The sequence below is a fragment of the Triticum dicoccoides genome, chromosome 3A, assembly GCF_002162155.2.
Source record: "Triticum dicoccoides isolate Atlit2015 ecotype Zavitan chromosome 3A, WEW_v2.0, whole genome shotgun sequence".
NCBI classification, from domain to species: Eukaryota; Viridiplantae; Streptophyta; class Magnoliopsida; order Poales; family Poaceae; genus Triticum; species Triticum dicoccoides.
This window is the reverse complement of record NC_041384.1, coordinates 688,901,489-688,916,787: the sequence shown is the minus strand read 5'-3', so window position 1 is coordinate 688,916,787 and position 15,299 is coordinate 688,901,489. Positions and strand designations below refer to the sequence as shown.

Below are 15,299 nucleotides of genomic sequence, written 5' to 3'. Positions count from 1 at the left end.
GAATGTTAGCGCCGTCTGTGTTCATCGTTAAGTTGCACCGGAGTTGTGTTCCACGACTCCATCTAATCGGACCTAGGGCGTTATATAGGCTCTCACGGTGTTCTTTTCTCAGAGCAGAGATTTGCTACAGACATCTCATTTGTCGGCGTCTTCTGGTCTACATTAACAACTTACTTCTAGAATCTCGGGTTTCAACAAAGTTTCAAAACTTTTTTGCTATTTGTTATAATTTAACTGTTCATCATGGGTGCATTGCACTTGGATGTAGCCACAACTTTCCATTTAAAGACAAATCTTTACAAATTTCTCTGTTTCAAAATCTAGTAAAAATCCGGATATGGACACAGCCGCTCGACATGGGCATGGAGGGGAACAACAAGGAGTCGCAGGACGGGCAGCACCATAAATTTCTCTGTTTTATGTGGCAAACCATGCATGGTTGGTTGCCGGCTGCAGACTAGATTAAGAAAAGAAATGGGCTGGACTCGGAGTTCTGTGCGCTGTGTGGGGCTGTGGAAAACACGAACCACATTCTTTTCGCTTGCCCTCTAGCGCGTCTCTTTTGGAGCGGTTTGAGGGAGTGGCTTCATGTCTCATGGGCCCCATGCTCTTTCGACGAATTGTTACTTTTGGTCAATGGCTTGGGTGGCCAGATTAAGAGGTTATTTTGGTTTGGGTTCTCGGGTTTTCGCTGGGTGCTTTGGACAACTCGCAAGAAGTTTACCATCGAGCGGGTCTTCCCTAGCAAGGCTGCTGACCATCTTTTCAAATTATCTATCCGGTTGCGGCAGTGGAGATCATTGACTAAAGAGAAGGACCGAGCAGTGGTGGAGCTTCTTTTTTTTCAAGGATATGTCAAGCAGACGTATCGAGATCATAGATAGAAGATGCCAAGATGGCGAGTTATCACAACGTTACAACAACCAAACCCACGGCTGCATGAGTCCGAGACTGCATGCTGACTACTCGCTATCGCTCACCCTATCTATCCTGACTGGGAGCGATCCTGCCTCCCGCAACAGTGCCGCAGCCCTCCAGTTTTGTCCCTCTGCTTCGAACGTCGCAGAACCTCATTCACGGAAGGTGAAGCTCCGTTAAACACAATGTCATTCCTGTGTTTCCACAGTGTCCAAGCCACTAGAGTGACCACCGTCCATGTTTCTTTTCTTTTGTTCTTCTGAATATTGAGGGAGGTCCACCATCCCACGAGTTCAGCCTCCGGCTCCGGTGTCCAGTGAGGCTTTTCCCAGTTATCCATGATGACGGCCCAAACTTGCCGAGCGAGAACACATTCAAGGAGCAGGTGATCAATCATTTCTGGCTCCTGGTCGCAGAACGGGCACGCCGCTGGGTGTAGCAGAGTCGTCTCTATAATCTGTCCGACGTCCAACATCTTCAATTTGCCGCTAGCCAGGAGAAGAACTTGCAAGTTGCCGGTGCTCTAGACTTCCATATTTCCGTGGCTCCTGCCGCCTCAATTCTTGGAGAAGAACTTGCAAGTTGCCGGTGCTCTGGACTTTCATATTTCCGTGGCTCCTGCCGCCTCAATTCGTGCGGCAAAGTGAGCACGATAGACTGATCGGGCAGAGAACAAACCATTTTCTTCCCATGTCCAAACAATCTTGCCATGGCCCTAGCTACGCCCCTGGCTCCGCATCACTGTCCGTGGACGGATACCTAGGGGCCAACAATGCCCTCCATAGCCCTAGTTGCCTGGGGCCTGGCTACGCCCCTGGCTCCGCACCACTGTCCGCGGACGGATACCTAGGGACCAACGATGCCCTTACTTTGTAGCGGCACTTCTGACCAGATTTCCTTCATGGCGTCGATTTCACACGTCACTTGCATTGCATGGTTCGATGAGTATGTCAAAAAAGTTAAAAAAAACCATAGCAGCAGCTGTTGTGCTGGCAATGTTGATATACCAATCAAACATCCCCTGAAAATTTTCAGCAAGGAAACGGTAGAGATGGGTCCGTCCTTATGGTTTTACTTGACGTCGAAAGACACTAGAGATGTAGTATTATGATGCATCCACTGCTGACTCTCCCTATGAAGGAAAGAGAACAACATTGTCCGTATCTATGTGTATGTGGTATGCCTATGTATTTACGTGTCCGACGATGCGACTCATTGTTCAGCATGCCATCCTGTACTGTTGAGCTCACTCTGAACATGGATGTCATCGTTATTGTTCTTCAGGAAGGCAGAGTACCAGCGAGCAGAGAGCCTGGCTTGCCGTGGCCGCGCCTCGTCGTCAAAATCGACACGGTACAGGCCGTACCGTGCCTGATACCCTGACAGGTACTCGAAGACGTCCAGGAAAGCCCAGACAAAGTAGCCTTTCACGTTGACTCCATTCCTGCAGAGCAAAACATCACCATGGTAACTGAACTCTGAACTCTGAAGTTCTGGGTACAGGGCGCCCCAACTGCATGAAATTGTAGTGATGCAGAAAAAACATGTGCAGTTTTTCTTTTCGAACGACTGACCTTAATGCAGCCAATGTGCTCCCTATATAGCCCTTCAAGTACCCGGTCCTCTCGGTGTCGACGAGAGTGTCATTACTAGAGGATTGACCTGAAGAGAGAAAGCAGAGCAGGCAAAAGATACCATCAAATATGTATGAACTGCAAACCAACGATGATGTCCGTAAACATTGACATGATTTTAGATAGAATGATTGAACTAGTATGTTTTTGTTTTGTTTCGGAGAACATCGTAATCAGGAACTAGGGCGACTTGCCATTCTCTTGGATATAAATGGGAATGTTCCCGTAGGCTTCTTTCAAGTACAGTAGCACACGTTGCAATCCTTCAGGGTCACTTGGAAAAGACGTTGGTGGAGCCTGCATTCACAAGTTGTTCTTCTTCATGTCACAACTTGCAAGACAGACACAATCCCAGTATTGCTCAACTGCATGACCTTCAAGTGTATTTCATTGATTTCTGGTATCTCGTGTTAGATTAGAATTCCAAATTTAACGTTTCATGTAAAAGAACAGCTGAACCCGGTAGTATCTGACAAACACATCATTGAAGAACTTTACCTTACCGGCTGGCGGGTCTGTTTTAGAAGCTGCACCAATGAAACATATATTTTCTTAGATGTGCCATTTGGATAAAAAAATCTTAGATTGTAAATCTGCTTCAGAAGCGTAACAAATTTCATCAGTTAATATATTGACAATGTGAACCTTCTGTTTGCATCATTATCTTGTCAGTAGATAAAGGGAACACATTGCCCACTAGTGCTGCAGTTCTGCTACAAAAAAATATGAACACTAAATCAAGGATGCTTACCTTTGTAGCTGATTGACAAGTCTGCTGTATAGTCGCGAGCGCCTTTCTTTATAGGGAGATCATTCACATAGACAGAATAATAGTGATTTATCCCGATGAAATCTGCACTACCAATAATAGCTTCAGACTGGATTCTTGTGAAGGGTGGAAGACGAGAACCAACAATTTTCTTCATTCTTTCTGGATAATCTCCAGACATCAAGGGCTCTAGTATCCTAAAAGGAATGACAAGCTGGTTAGTTCTGCATTTCTGGAGCAAAGATAGAGTAAAGATAACATACCAGCCCAAAAAGAAGTCCAAACATCTTTTTGTTGCTTCTAAATCCGCCGTAGAGTTTGTCATAGGATAAGGCCAAAGGGAGTAAATACTTAGGCCGACAACCCCCTTTTGCATGGCCTACATGCAAAACTTCTTTTATGGACAAATAAATCTTTCCATATGAATATACATCATGGGAAATTAAAAGTGATGTATTTGTGCAGCTAATCAGTCCTTATGTTGAGAAATCCAAATATTTAATATGCCAACAAACTACAATTGATAGTGATTGACCCCCACATATCAGTATATGGTTAGACAGTACTTTCTCTTGAGAAGAATATATGGTCAGACAATACTTTCTCTTTAAAATATTTTTCTTTTTGAAGAATATACAGTTACTCATATATCAGAATTTATATTAGATAGCAACATAAATTTTACTAGCTTATAATCACAGAGAGGCACTGGTTCTAAATTTTAGGCCCAAAATCACTCACTTGATATTTTTCTCTGTAAAGCCTAGTTGCCGATGCATGCGCCAATAGCATGTTATGAGCTACTATATATGGTTCCACAGTTGAGTCACCCACGGTACATTTTATAGCTCCAAAAGGATCAGAGCAATGTCCTGGTGCGATCACTCCGATATCGTAAGATCCCATCGCACCTACATTAGGTTCATCTATCGTAGTCCAGTAGGAGACCCTGTCTCCAAACTCCCTGAAGCAAACATCTGCGAATGCTGTGAAATCTTCCCTGCATTTTGCAGTAGCACCTGTGAGGAAATATTAATACCAGGACTAGGAAAGTAAGGCCGTCTCGACATTTGAAGATTCTGAGCTAGTTCATCACTACAAGGGAGAAATTCTGGGATCTTACACAATTCTAGGGCTTAGCCATCCTCCATACTCATCTTCCAGTATTTGAGGGTACTCAAGCTGGTAAATCATAATATGGACTTGAATCCCTGAGGAAACATGATGGACACACATAAGTTTAGATAGTGGAGACACATGAAAATAGATTCTGCATTTCTTTAAGAAGTGTTGATCATTTACTAGGCTACTAATATATGAATCTGTTTTGCCAGTACAATTCCATTTATATACAACAGAAAATAAACGTACCATGTTGCACTAGCGCATCTATTAGATTGTTGTAATACTCGAGTCCTTTTGGATTGACAGCTCCCCTGCCATCTGCAAATCTCATTAGAAACTAACAATCAGATTAAATTTTGTGTTCTTCTTTTCTAGTATAGTGCAATGGAGTTATAATGGCAAGTGCTTATACCTGGGATGAGCCTTGACCAGGAGATGGAGAATCTATAGGCCTCTAGGTTCATGTCAACCATGAGCTTCACATCATCCTGAAACATCAGAACATGTGTTGTTAAAAGTTAAAACAGAATGTTCAGATATTCAGTGTGGAAATCACAACACTTCAGCACAGCAAAATAAAATAAAATTGATAGATAGGAAATAAGAATAAATTTTATTCTGTTTTTGGCAGAGAAGAGAGAATAAGGAACTAGACAGAGCTTGTTAGGTTCAGTTTGATAGCACTAGCAGACGGCTGCACTGCATCCTTGATTAAAATCACTGCAATCAGCCATGCAGACCCCCCAAAAATGGGCAGATTTAGAAGCTTGTACCTACCTTGTACTTGTGGTACCCGTCGGCAGCGACATCACCTACGCTTTTATCCGCCATTTTCCCTGTCGTCAGAACAAGAAATATCAGCACGAACCTGACAGGATAACTACCTGACCAGACATCAGCATCCAATTTTTATCTTAGTCCCAAATCAGCACGAGCCGCCTGAGTACCTGAATGGTTATTTGGTTAATTACCTGCGTGAGTGAAGGTGTCCCAGATGCTTGGGTTCCTGCCGTCCTCAGCCACGGCGCCCTCGTACTGCAGCCAAACAAACCCCCCAAAGGCTAAGTAAATTGGGCGGAAAAACACAAGCCGAATGAAAACAATTCAGATTTTTGCTGGGTCATGGTTGTTGGCTTGTTGCCTGGTACGCGGAGGTGGCGGCTCCGAAGACGAAGTCCCGAGGGAAGTCGGCCCGCGTGAAGCCGAGAGCGGGAGGAGCTGCGGCGGCGGAGAGAAGCAGCAGCGAGAAGAAGGCGACGGAATCCATTGCTTGCTGCCCTGCAGCCAGAACCCACCAGTGTCTGTACTCTGTACCCAGGGAGGATAAGGCGCTTACCGCTTTACAGATTTTTTGGCTCGTTTTCCTGGCACGAGAATGGGCGGTGCTGCAGCCGCCGCTTGCAGGCTCGCTTCTCGAAGAGTCAAATCACCTCCCGGACCACATGAATCTCGTTTAAAAAGTAGTACTACTTTTGAAAACAATAATTAACGGAAATTGACAATGGCTTCTAGATGGATATGCATCCATTGTCTAAATACACATTTTAAAAAGTTGAAAATTCCGAATAAAAATCCCGTATGTATATCTGGACTATTCATTTTGCATTTCTTTATTTTTTACACAAGCCATAAAAAACGTCGGTTTCACCGAAACTTTGTGCATGTACATAGAATGTCCGAATATACCCGCGAGATTTTTGTTTCAAAATTTTCAACTTTTTAAAATGTGTATTTAGACAATGAATGCATATGCACCTAGGAGCCAAAACACCACGTCATTAATTGTGTACTACGTATGTGCATATCTCCTTTAGGCTGGTCATAGTGGGAAGTAACTTCGGAGCGCACTTTCAGCGCACGGCGGCATTGGCGCACTTTATCTAGGCCATGTCATGCATGCTTCAAGATGGATACAATGAGTGCCAGCGTGTAATATGAATGATATACCAGTTCCCAACAATAGCGCTATATACACAGGGTACGGTCCGGGATCGCAATAAAGTGTAGCCATATTGCCGCTCCTATTTGTGCCATCGTGTTGGGATCCGATGCCAAACTCGGCACATGTCCAAGTTTCTATGCACTAAGCTCGTACTACACAACATGTGCATGCGTCAATGGATGCATCCTCATGTCTGCTTGGCCCCGCTCATTTCAGGCGAACAGTGCATGAGATCTACACCTATTTAATGAATTTTGGCCTCACATAGCACATGAACGGCTCATCCCTAATTTTGGCCCGGGCATTTTTTGTTTGTCTGCATGATCTACATGAATTTTGGCCTCGCATAAGTTTTAGCCCCAGTATTTAGTGTCTTTAAATGAAGGACCTGCCCAAATTGCCGTACATCTCTGTGTGCATGACCAGTGTTGCTGGCCATGACAACTAGCGGTCCGTGCGAGAAACTCTAACCTGGCGATTGATTAATCGAATAGTTAATTTGAAATTTGCCGAATGTGATGCTTTGTGTGCGATAAGTCCAATGTTTCCATTGTTAAAAATTGTACAACCATGTTGTATAAACTGTGCAGGGTTGAGTGTGCTGTTGTAAACGTATTGGGCAGGTTAGGATGGATCTCATAGCTCTATCTGTTAGTTTCATGTAGGAGTATCTGTTAGCAACTTAGCGTGAGATCAATCCTAAATAGCAGGGGTAAGTCGAGAAGGGTCATTTGGTCTGATCAAAATAGATGGTTACAGTGCTACGTACCGGGCGAGTGTCGGAGCAATTAGTACGTCTGATGGTTAGTAATGGAAATAATTAAGTTCCATAAACAAAAAATTACGTGCGTAAACCCGGTTAGAACTGCATGCATGTAACTGTGTGGCTCATATAACACTGCACACAGTCCGTGATTAGTCCCACGTGATTAGCTGAAGTGCCGCAAGTGAATACCAACTAATGGTTGCATAAACATCTATGAAAAAACTTCTACATGGTCAACTTATATGTGCAGAAGAATTATTTTGCTCAACCAGACAAATAATCCAGCCAAGTGAGCTGGCAAACTTTTTTGTGCCCTGACCCGTGCCCGGAGTTGGTACAAGATGCAACTTGTTCTAAAATGCGGGCTACTGTCACTATTGCAGAACCGGGCAATAGCACCGGTTCGTAAGGCCCTTTAGTGCCGGTTCGATAACCGACACTAAAGTGTGGGCACTAAAGGCCCCCCCTTTAGTACCGGTTCAGCACGAATCGGTGCTAAAGGGCAACCACGTGGCACGAGCCAACTCCGGGGGCAGGGAGCCCTTTAGTACCGATTGGTGACACCAACCGGTATTAAAAGGTTGGGAGGGTTTTGGGTTTATGATTTCTTTTTCATTTAATTTTGTATTTTTCATTTAATTTTTTTCGTTTGCTGGTATTTTACGATGTTACATATTGTACATGTTATGCACATATATAAATAAAATTTCTAGTAGAACCAATCACACACATATATATATATCATCGAATGTCTCACAACCACCATTAATTCACACATATATACACACATGTATATATGTATACAATTAGGTAGCTATATACAATTTCTCCTAATTGGTGCCTTCCGAGCCAGTGGCATTAGCCTATTTGGTGCCTTCGGAGCACGATGACAATTGGAAGTGGTTCATTGGGGCGGTAGTGAGTAATAGTATTCTCCTTTGGGATCTATGACCTGGTCGAGCAAAAATCCCGCTATTTCCTCTTGAATTGCTTCTATGTGGTCCTCTGGTAAGAGCTGCTCCCGCACCTCTTTGAACTGTTAAGAAGGAGATCAATATACATGTGTATTAGTTGTGTGACTAGATATCGATAATGATGTAAAAATTGTGAATAATGTTCTGACAAACGTACCCACTCCTGTCTTTGAGATCTGCTCCTTTCGGACGCCATCATGCGAATGTTCTCGCGAATGTAGTATGCACACAGATTATTCCCCGACGCCTGCTTCAGGGCCTTTACGAGAATGGAATTTGATCAGATAATAATTAATCAAACATGATAATTAAAGAGATGGCAGCTAGCTAGCTAGTACTACTTAATTACTTACATTGGGTCGATACCATTTCAGATTTTTTTTCCATTGGCCTGGAGTGACGTTGATGAACTTTGCCCAAGCCCTACCCACCGACAAAGAAAATGAATAAAGGGGTTATTAAATAGTTCATATCAGGAAATGACGAACTAAATAGGCTGAGATATAGTTAATAATGATTGAAATTACATGTTGACTATCCCAGACACGATGGTGTAGTCACTTGGTTTTTTAAGTAGTGAGTCTAGTACTTCAACTGTTCCTTCATCAACTTTAATGATTAACAATATCCAGTGAAATCTGCATGCACACACGTTTGCATGTCTCAATTAAGCGGACATATATAAGCAAAAACATGTAGCTAGCTAGTAGGCAAAAACAGAATTTGTAGTACAAGACAGTGTGACTCACTCGAAGTTGTAAGGAAGTAATATATCTTCATTGTATTTGAGGCGCTTGAAGAACTCTAGAATGCTTTCCTCTACACTTTTTTCGTAATATGGATCTAATTTCCATGTTTATTCATTAATGGTATTTGGGTCAACGAACCCAATGCCATAGCGTCCACCTTTTTTCATTTCATAAATCTTCATCCTGCATAATACCACAGAAAATAATATAGTGAGGATAATTACAGGTAATGATTGATCAAAATGATCACTACAGCTAGCTTGAGACTTAAATTACAGAAAGAAATCACTTACAGACAATAGCAACTGACGATAGATTTGTCGAGTGCGTCTTGATTGTATAACTAAAATAGTTATGAATACTCAACGGACACAACTTTCTCATGGTAGTAATGATCCATCTTGACATTCACCATGAGGGACTCTCGATTGAAAATCTTGGTAATGTCCATGTACCATTGATGCAATTCATACATTCTCGTTGGGAGCTTCTTCACCTCGTCTGGCTCGACCAAAGGTTGGCCCCGGACATATTTCCGTTTTATTTCCTCCTCTTTAAGCGGAGGCATGGGCTCGATGTCGAGGAGTTGTCCAACAGTGATCTTGAGCATTTCAGCCTGCCTTATATGCTCCTCGGTTATTACCACATCGCCCAGCTCGGGAATGTAAACGGTTTGCCCACAATAATATTGGGCACACCTACTCTCATGTGTTGTTGGCACAACAAGCAGGGGGATTGATTGCGCCGCCTGTTCTCCCAGCTGGGGAACGGTTTTACCGCTCCTTTTGCCAGCTGATTTGCTCGAGCTCGAGCTCGCCTCTTTCTGTAGACGTGCTCGATTTAACTTCCTGAGGTGGCGCTCATAGTTTGTGTCAACAGTCTTGGGAGCTAGTGGTCTAGCCATACGAATGAAGTGGTCAATCTTTTCCTCAGGCACTTTCTCCCTTGGCGGCGGTGGCGGTTTCAGTGCAAAATGGGCTTCCACCTCGGCCTTCGATATGGCTGTGTTTTCCTCCTCGGACTTGTCGTAAGGCCTCTGCGGAAGAGGCGCGAGGCTGCTTGGACCATATTGAAATCGCTTGCCTCCGCCTGTACCTCCAATACTACCTCGACTTGTACTGCTACGCACCATAGCTGAGGCGGCTCTCTTCCGTGATTGCTGAGGCGGCGAAGATGGCTGACGTGGCTGAGTTGGAGGAGGAGGAGTGGCCTGAAGCTGTGCGGACTTGGAGGAGGAGTGGCCTGACGCTTTGCCGGACTTGGAGGAGGAGGAGTGGCCTGGAGCTGTGTCGGACTTAGAGGAGGAGTGGCCTGACGCGTTGGTGGACTTGGAGGAGCGGGAGTCTGCTAACTCGGTGGCGGACTTCGACGAGGAGTCGGATGACGCGGTGTCGGTGGCCTTCGAAAGATGATGCAATCCTTTCTTCATAGGATGATACGATGGTTGGCCTCTCCCAGTGTGTGCTCCTCATCACATCCAGGAATGTCAAGCTCTAACCCCGAATATTGGTCCACCACCTCATCAACCAAGATACGAGCATAGCCCGCTGGAATCGGGTTGCAATGGAAGGTTGCCTCGGGGGGATTTGTAAAAGCAACGGTGTCCGCCACCTTCATGGATATGTTCTTCATTTTGAAGTGTAGCTCGCAGTTAGTGTTCTCCATGATGTCATCCACTGGGTAGCTATCCAGCAATGCGTCGCCCGGGGCGAAACCCACGCTGCTTCTCGGCATGGATGGTACGGTGCTATCCAATGCTGGATCATCCGCTAGCTGCTGCAGCTGCTGAGACCCCCTTTGCTGGCTAGGTGAGTCGATCTGCTCCTGCTGCCGCTGGAATTTGACTGCCAAGTCCGCGTGCGCTGATTCTAGGCCTTGAAGGCGTTCATAGTCCAGCTTCCTCTGCTCCTCCTCCATCTTCCTCTTCTTCTCCTCCGTAATCTTCTTTCTCGCACGGGTTCTGTAGTCGGTGTTCCAGTCCGAAAACCCCTCATACCACGGAATAGCGCCCTTGCCTCGTGTTTTTCCCGGGTGTTCAGGATTTCCCAGGACACGCGTAAGCTCGTCGTTCTCTCTGTTGGGCTCGAACACCCCCGATCGAGCCTCTTCTATTGCAACAAGTAGCTTATCTTCGGCTCCGTCCAGACATGCCTTCTTCGAAACTTTGCCTGTCTTTGGGTCCAACTCCCCCCATGCGCATAGAACCAAGTCCTGCACCTGGGGGCCAGCTCAATGTTTCTGGAGTGACACCTGCATCCTCCATCTCTTTCTCAGACTTATACCACTTAGGCATTCCCACCGCATAGCCACCTGGCCCCAACTTATGGAACTTATCCTTTTTTGCGGCATTGGCCTTGTTTATTCTCGACCGTTCCTTAGATAATTTCGAATCCTTGAATTTCACGAAATCGTCCCAATGAGCACTTTGCTTCTCTAGTGTTCCCTTGAATACTGGAGTCTTCCTTCCTCCCTTGACGTACTTGTCCCATACACGATTCTTGTAGTTGTTGAATGCAACCGACATCTTCCTAAGAGCAGCATCCTTGACTTTCTCCACATCTGCATCTGTGAAATGATCTGGTAGGGTGAAATGTTCCATGAGCGTTTTCCAAAGCAGAAGTTTTTGTCTGTCGTCGACAAAAGTAACTCCTGGACGTGGCTTTGCTGGCTCTCTCCATTCTTGAAGGGAGATCGGGAGTTGGTTCTTCACAAGAACTCCACAGTGACGAATGAACTTGTCCGCAATCTTCTTAGGCGCTAATGGTTCGCCATTAGGTTTGATGGCCTCAATATTGTACTTTACGCCCTCCTTCAACTTTTTGTTCAGGCCTCGTTTCCTGTTGCCTGAAGATTTGCTCGATCCGGATGGCTGAAAGAAGAAAGATCGGTTCGTTAATATATCTTCAAGTCATTTAAAACATGTGATGATCACTAGATGCCTGCTTATATAAATATATATACCTCGCCGGTCTTTGTTGTTTCAAGATCAACATTTTCTTTGTCATGTTCATAGTTGATGTCTACTACACAACCTTCTTCTTGTAGACGTTGTTGGGCCTCCAAGTGCAGAGGTTTGTAGGACAGTAGCAAATTTCCCTCAAGTGGATGACCTAAGGTTTATCAATCCGTAGGAGGCGTAGGATGAAGATGGTCTCTCTCAAGCAACCCTGCAACCAAATAACAAAGAGTCTCTTGTGTCCCCAACATACCCAATATAATGGTAAATTGTATAGGTGCACTAGTTCGGCGAAGAGATGGTGATACAAGTGCAATATGGATAGTTGATAATGGTTTTTGTAATATAAAAACAGCAAGGTAACAAGTGATAAAAGTGAGCATAAATGGTATTGCAATGCTAGGAAACAAGGCCTAGGGTTCATACTTTCACTAGTGCAAGTCCTCTCAACAATAATAACATAATTGGATCACATAACTATCCCTCAACATGCAACAAAGAGTCACTCCAAAGTCACTAATAGCGGAGAACAAACGAAGAGATTATGGTAGGGTACGAAACCACCTCAAAGTTATTCTTTCCAATCAATCCGTTGGGCTATTCCTATAAGTGTCACAAACAGCCCTAGAGTTCGTACTAGAATAACACCTTAAGACACAAATCAATCAAAACCCTAATGTCACCTAGATACTCCAATGTCACCTCAAGTATCCGTGGGTATGATTATACGATATGCATCACACAATCTCAGATTCATCTATTCAACCAACACAAAGGACCTCAAAGAGTGCCCCAAAGTTCTACTGGAGAATCACGACGAAAACATGTGCCAACCCCTATGCATAGGTTCATGGGCGGAACCCGCAAGTTGATCACCAAAACATACATCAAGTGAATCACGTGGTATCCCATTGTCACCACAGATACGCACGGCAAGACATACATCAAGTGTTACGCAATCCGACAAGATTACTTCAAAGGGGAAACTCAATTCATTACAAGAGAGAAGAGGGGGAGGAGAAACATAAGATCCAACTATAATAGCAAAGCTCGCGATACATCAAGATAGTGCCAAATCAAGAACAGGAGAGAGAGAGAGATCAAACACATAGCTACTGGTACATACCCTCAGCTCCGAGGGAGAACTACTCCCTCCTCGTCATGGAGAGCACCGGGATGATGAAGATGGCCACCGGAGAAGGATTGCCCCCTCCGGCAGGGTGCCGGAACGGGTCTAGATTGGTTTTCGGTGGCTACGGAGGCTTCTGGCGGTGGAACTCCAGATCTATTGTGCGTTCTGGAAGTTTTAGGTTACGTAGGTATATATGGGTGCAAGAGGTACGTCGGTGGACCGAAGGGGGGGCCACGAGGCATGGGGGCGCGCCCCCTACCCTCGTGAGCTCCTCCTTCATCTTCTGACGTATGGTCCAAGTCTATCCGGTAGGTTTCCTTCCAAAAATAACTTCTCCAGTTGATTTCGTTCTGTTTTGACTCCGTTTGATATTCCTTTTCCTCGAAACACTGAAATAGGCATAAAACAACAAATCTGGGCTGGGCCTTCGGTTAATAGGTTAGTCTCGAAAGTAATATAGGAGAGGATAATAAAGCCCAATATTGCCCAAAACAGTAGATAATATAGCATGGAGCAATCAAAAATTATATATACGTTGGAGACGTATCAATAGTCCATGACTTCATCAATTCGGTCGTCGCGATCGAATATCATATCACCCTCCCCGGTGTTGTTTAGATATTCGGAGCCGTCATAATCTTCTTCATTCTGATCATCATCTGGCCCGCGAGGATTGCGTATGATATTGAACAGGGCCTCTTCTCCCTCTCTGCCGGTATTGTCCGCCATAGGTTTTATTTAACTAATCCAAAATAAATATATTCAAATTACAATGCATGGATGCAATCAATTAATAAGGAAAAACTGAATCGATCATAGTACATAATAAACATCATCGAATATAATCTCGAATACGTCGTCTCGAATAATAGATATAATCTCGAATACATCGTCTCGAATAATAGATATAATCTCGAATACATCGTCTCGAATAATAGATATAATATCGAATACATCACTAGCTATAACTAGCTAGCAAGCTATTAAAGATCGAATAATACAGAGTAATCTAGGCCACTCGCGGTTCCTGAGGTGCGGGCGGTGGACACCCAAAGAGAAGGAACCATCACTGGATCATAGCTCGGGTGATCTCCCAAAAGAACCTGCCAGGTATTGGAGAACCTGACGTCCATAGCAGCCATGTAGCGATGGGCGTGCTCGTCCTCCTCCCTGACACGGCGACGTACCACCTCCGGCAGGGCTGGCTCCCTCCGCATCGAAAGTGGCCCACGCGAACGCCACCAAAGGAGATCAGGCTCGACGACGGGACCCGGGGCCGGGTTCCTCACCAAGCGTCGTGCCCCTGAAGGTAGCACCTCCTAGTGCCAGCCTGGCGGAGCCCAGTCCCGGATATGGGTCCTCTAAAGCAGGACGTCGTCGCGAATGGGTCGACGGCGAGGATGCGGGCCGAGCATCGTCGACAACAAATACTATATGCCGCAAAAGTAACATTTTTTAAATGATTGGATTGTGATTTCTAACATTTCTATAACTAAAATTGTATAACTAATTTTTCTTTAACATTTCTATATAACTAACATTTCTATAACATTAATACAGAAAAACTCACATTTCTATATAACTAACATTTCTATAACATTAATACAGAAAAAACTAACATTTCTATATAACTAACATTTCTAACATATTTTTATATATAACTAACATTTCTATAACATTAATACAGAAAAAACAGAAAAAAAAACTAAAAACTAAAAACTAAAAACAGGAAAACTAAAAACTAAAAACAGAAAAACTAAGAACATTGTGTGTGTGTGTTTGTGAAGGAAATATGCCCTACAGGCATTGTTGACATAGAAATTGCAAAATACATACAGATCTGAATGTAGCAGACCCGTTGACTAAACTTCCCTCACAAGCAAAACATGATCACACCTTAGTACTCTCTGGGTATTAATCACATAGCGATGTGAACTAGATTATTGACTCTAGTAAACCCTTTGGGTGTTGGTCACATGACGATGTGAACTATGGGTGTTAATCACATGGTGATGTGAACTATTGATGTTAAATGAGAGAAGTGCATATTTCAACCCTCAACTTTTGCCCTAGTCTAATTTACAACCCCGAACTCCAATACCATCTAAATTACAACCCCCAACTCTCAAAACCGGCCAGGATTCAACCCTCCCCTCTCTGTTGACCGGTTTTGACCAGTCAACAGGTCAAGTCAGCATGCCACATCAGCAAAAAATGCAAAATTTCCAAGGAAACAACCTGTAAAATCAAACAAAATCTAGGAAAAGAAATAAGAAATCCAATTTCCGAAAAACACGGAAAATAAAAAAACGAATTTCCAAAAAAAAATCCAGA

General features: G+C 44.1%; 1 protein-coding gene across 1 annotated transcript; it reads right to left on the bottom strand.

The window, feature by feature from the left end:
* Positions 1–1,862: 1,862 nt before the first annotated feature.
* LOC119270234 (beta-glucosidase 5-like) lies at positions 1,863–5,844 on the bottom strand. The gene is made up of 13 exons (XM_037552221.1): positions 5,588–5,844; positions 5,418–5,481; positions 5,224–5,282; positions 4,859–4,934; positions 4,693–4,764; positions 4,445–4,532; positions 4,063–4,321; positions 3,585–3,700; positions 3,304–3,518; positions 3,051–3,079; positions 2,747–2,849; positions 2,493–2,580; positions 1,863–2,362 (listed from the first exon to the last, which is right to left on the bottom strand). Exons 1-13 carry the CDS (start codon positions 5,711–5,713, stop codon positions 2,131–2,133), a joined length of 1,527 nt encoding a protein of 508 aa, XP_037408118.1. The 5' UTR covers positions 5,714–5,844; the 3' UTR covers positions 1,863–2,130.
* Positions 5,845–15,299: the final 9,455 nt, after the last annotated feature.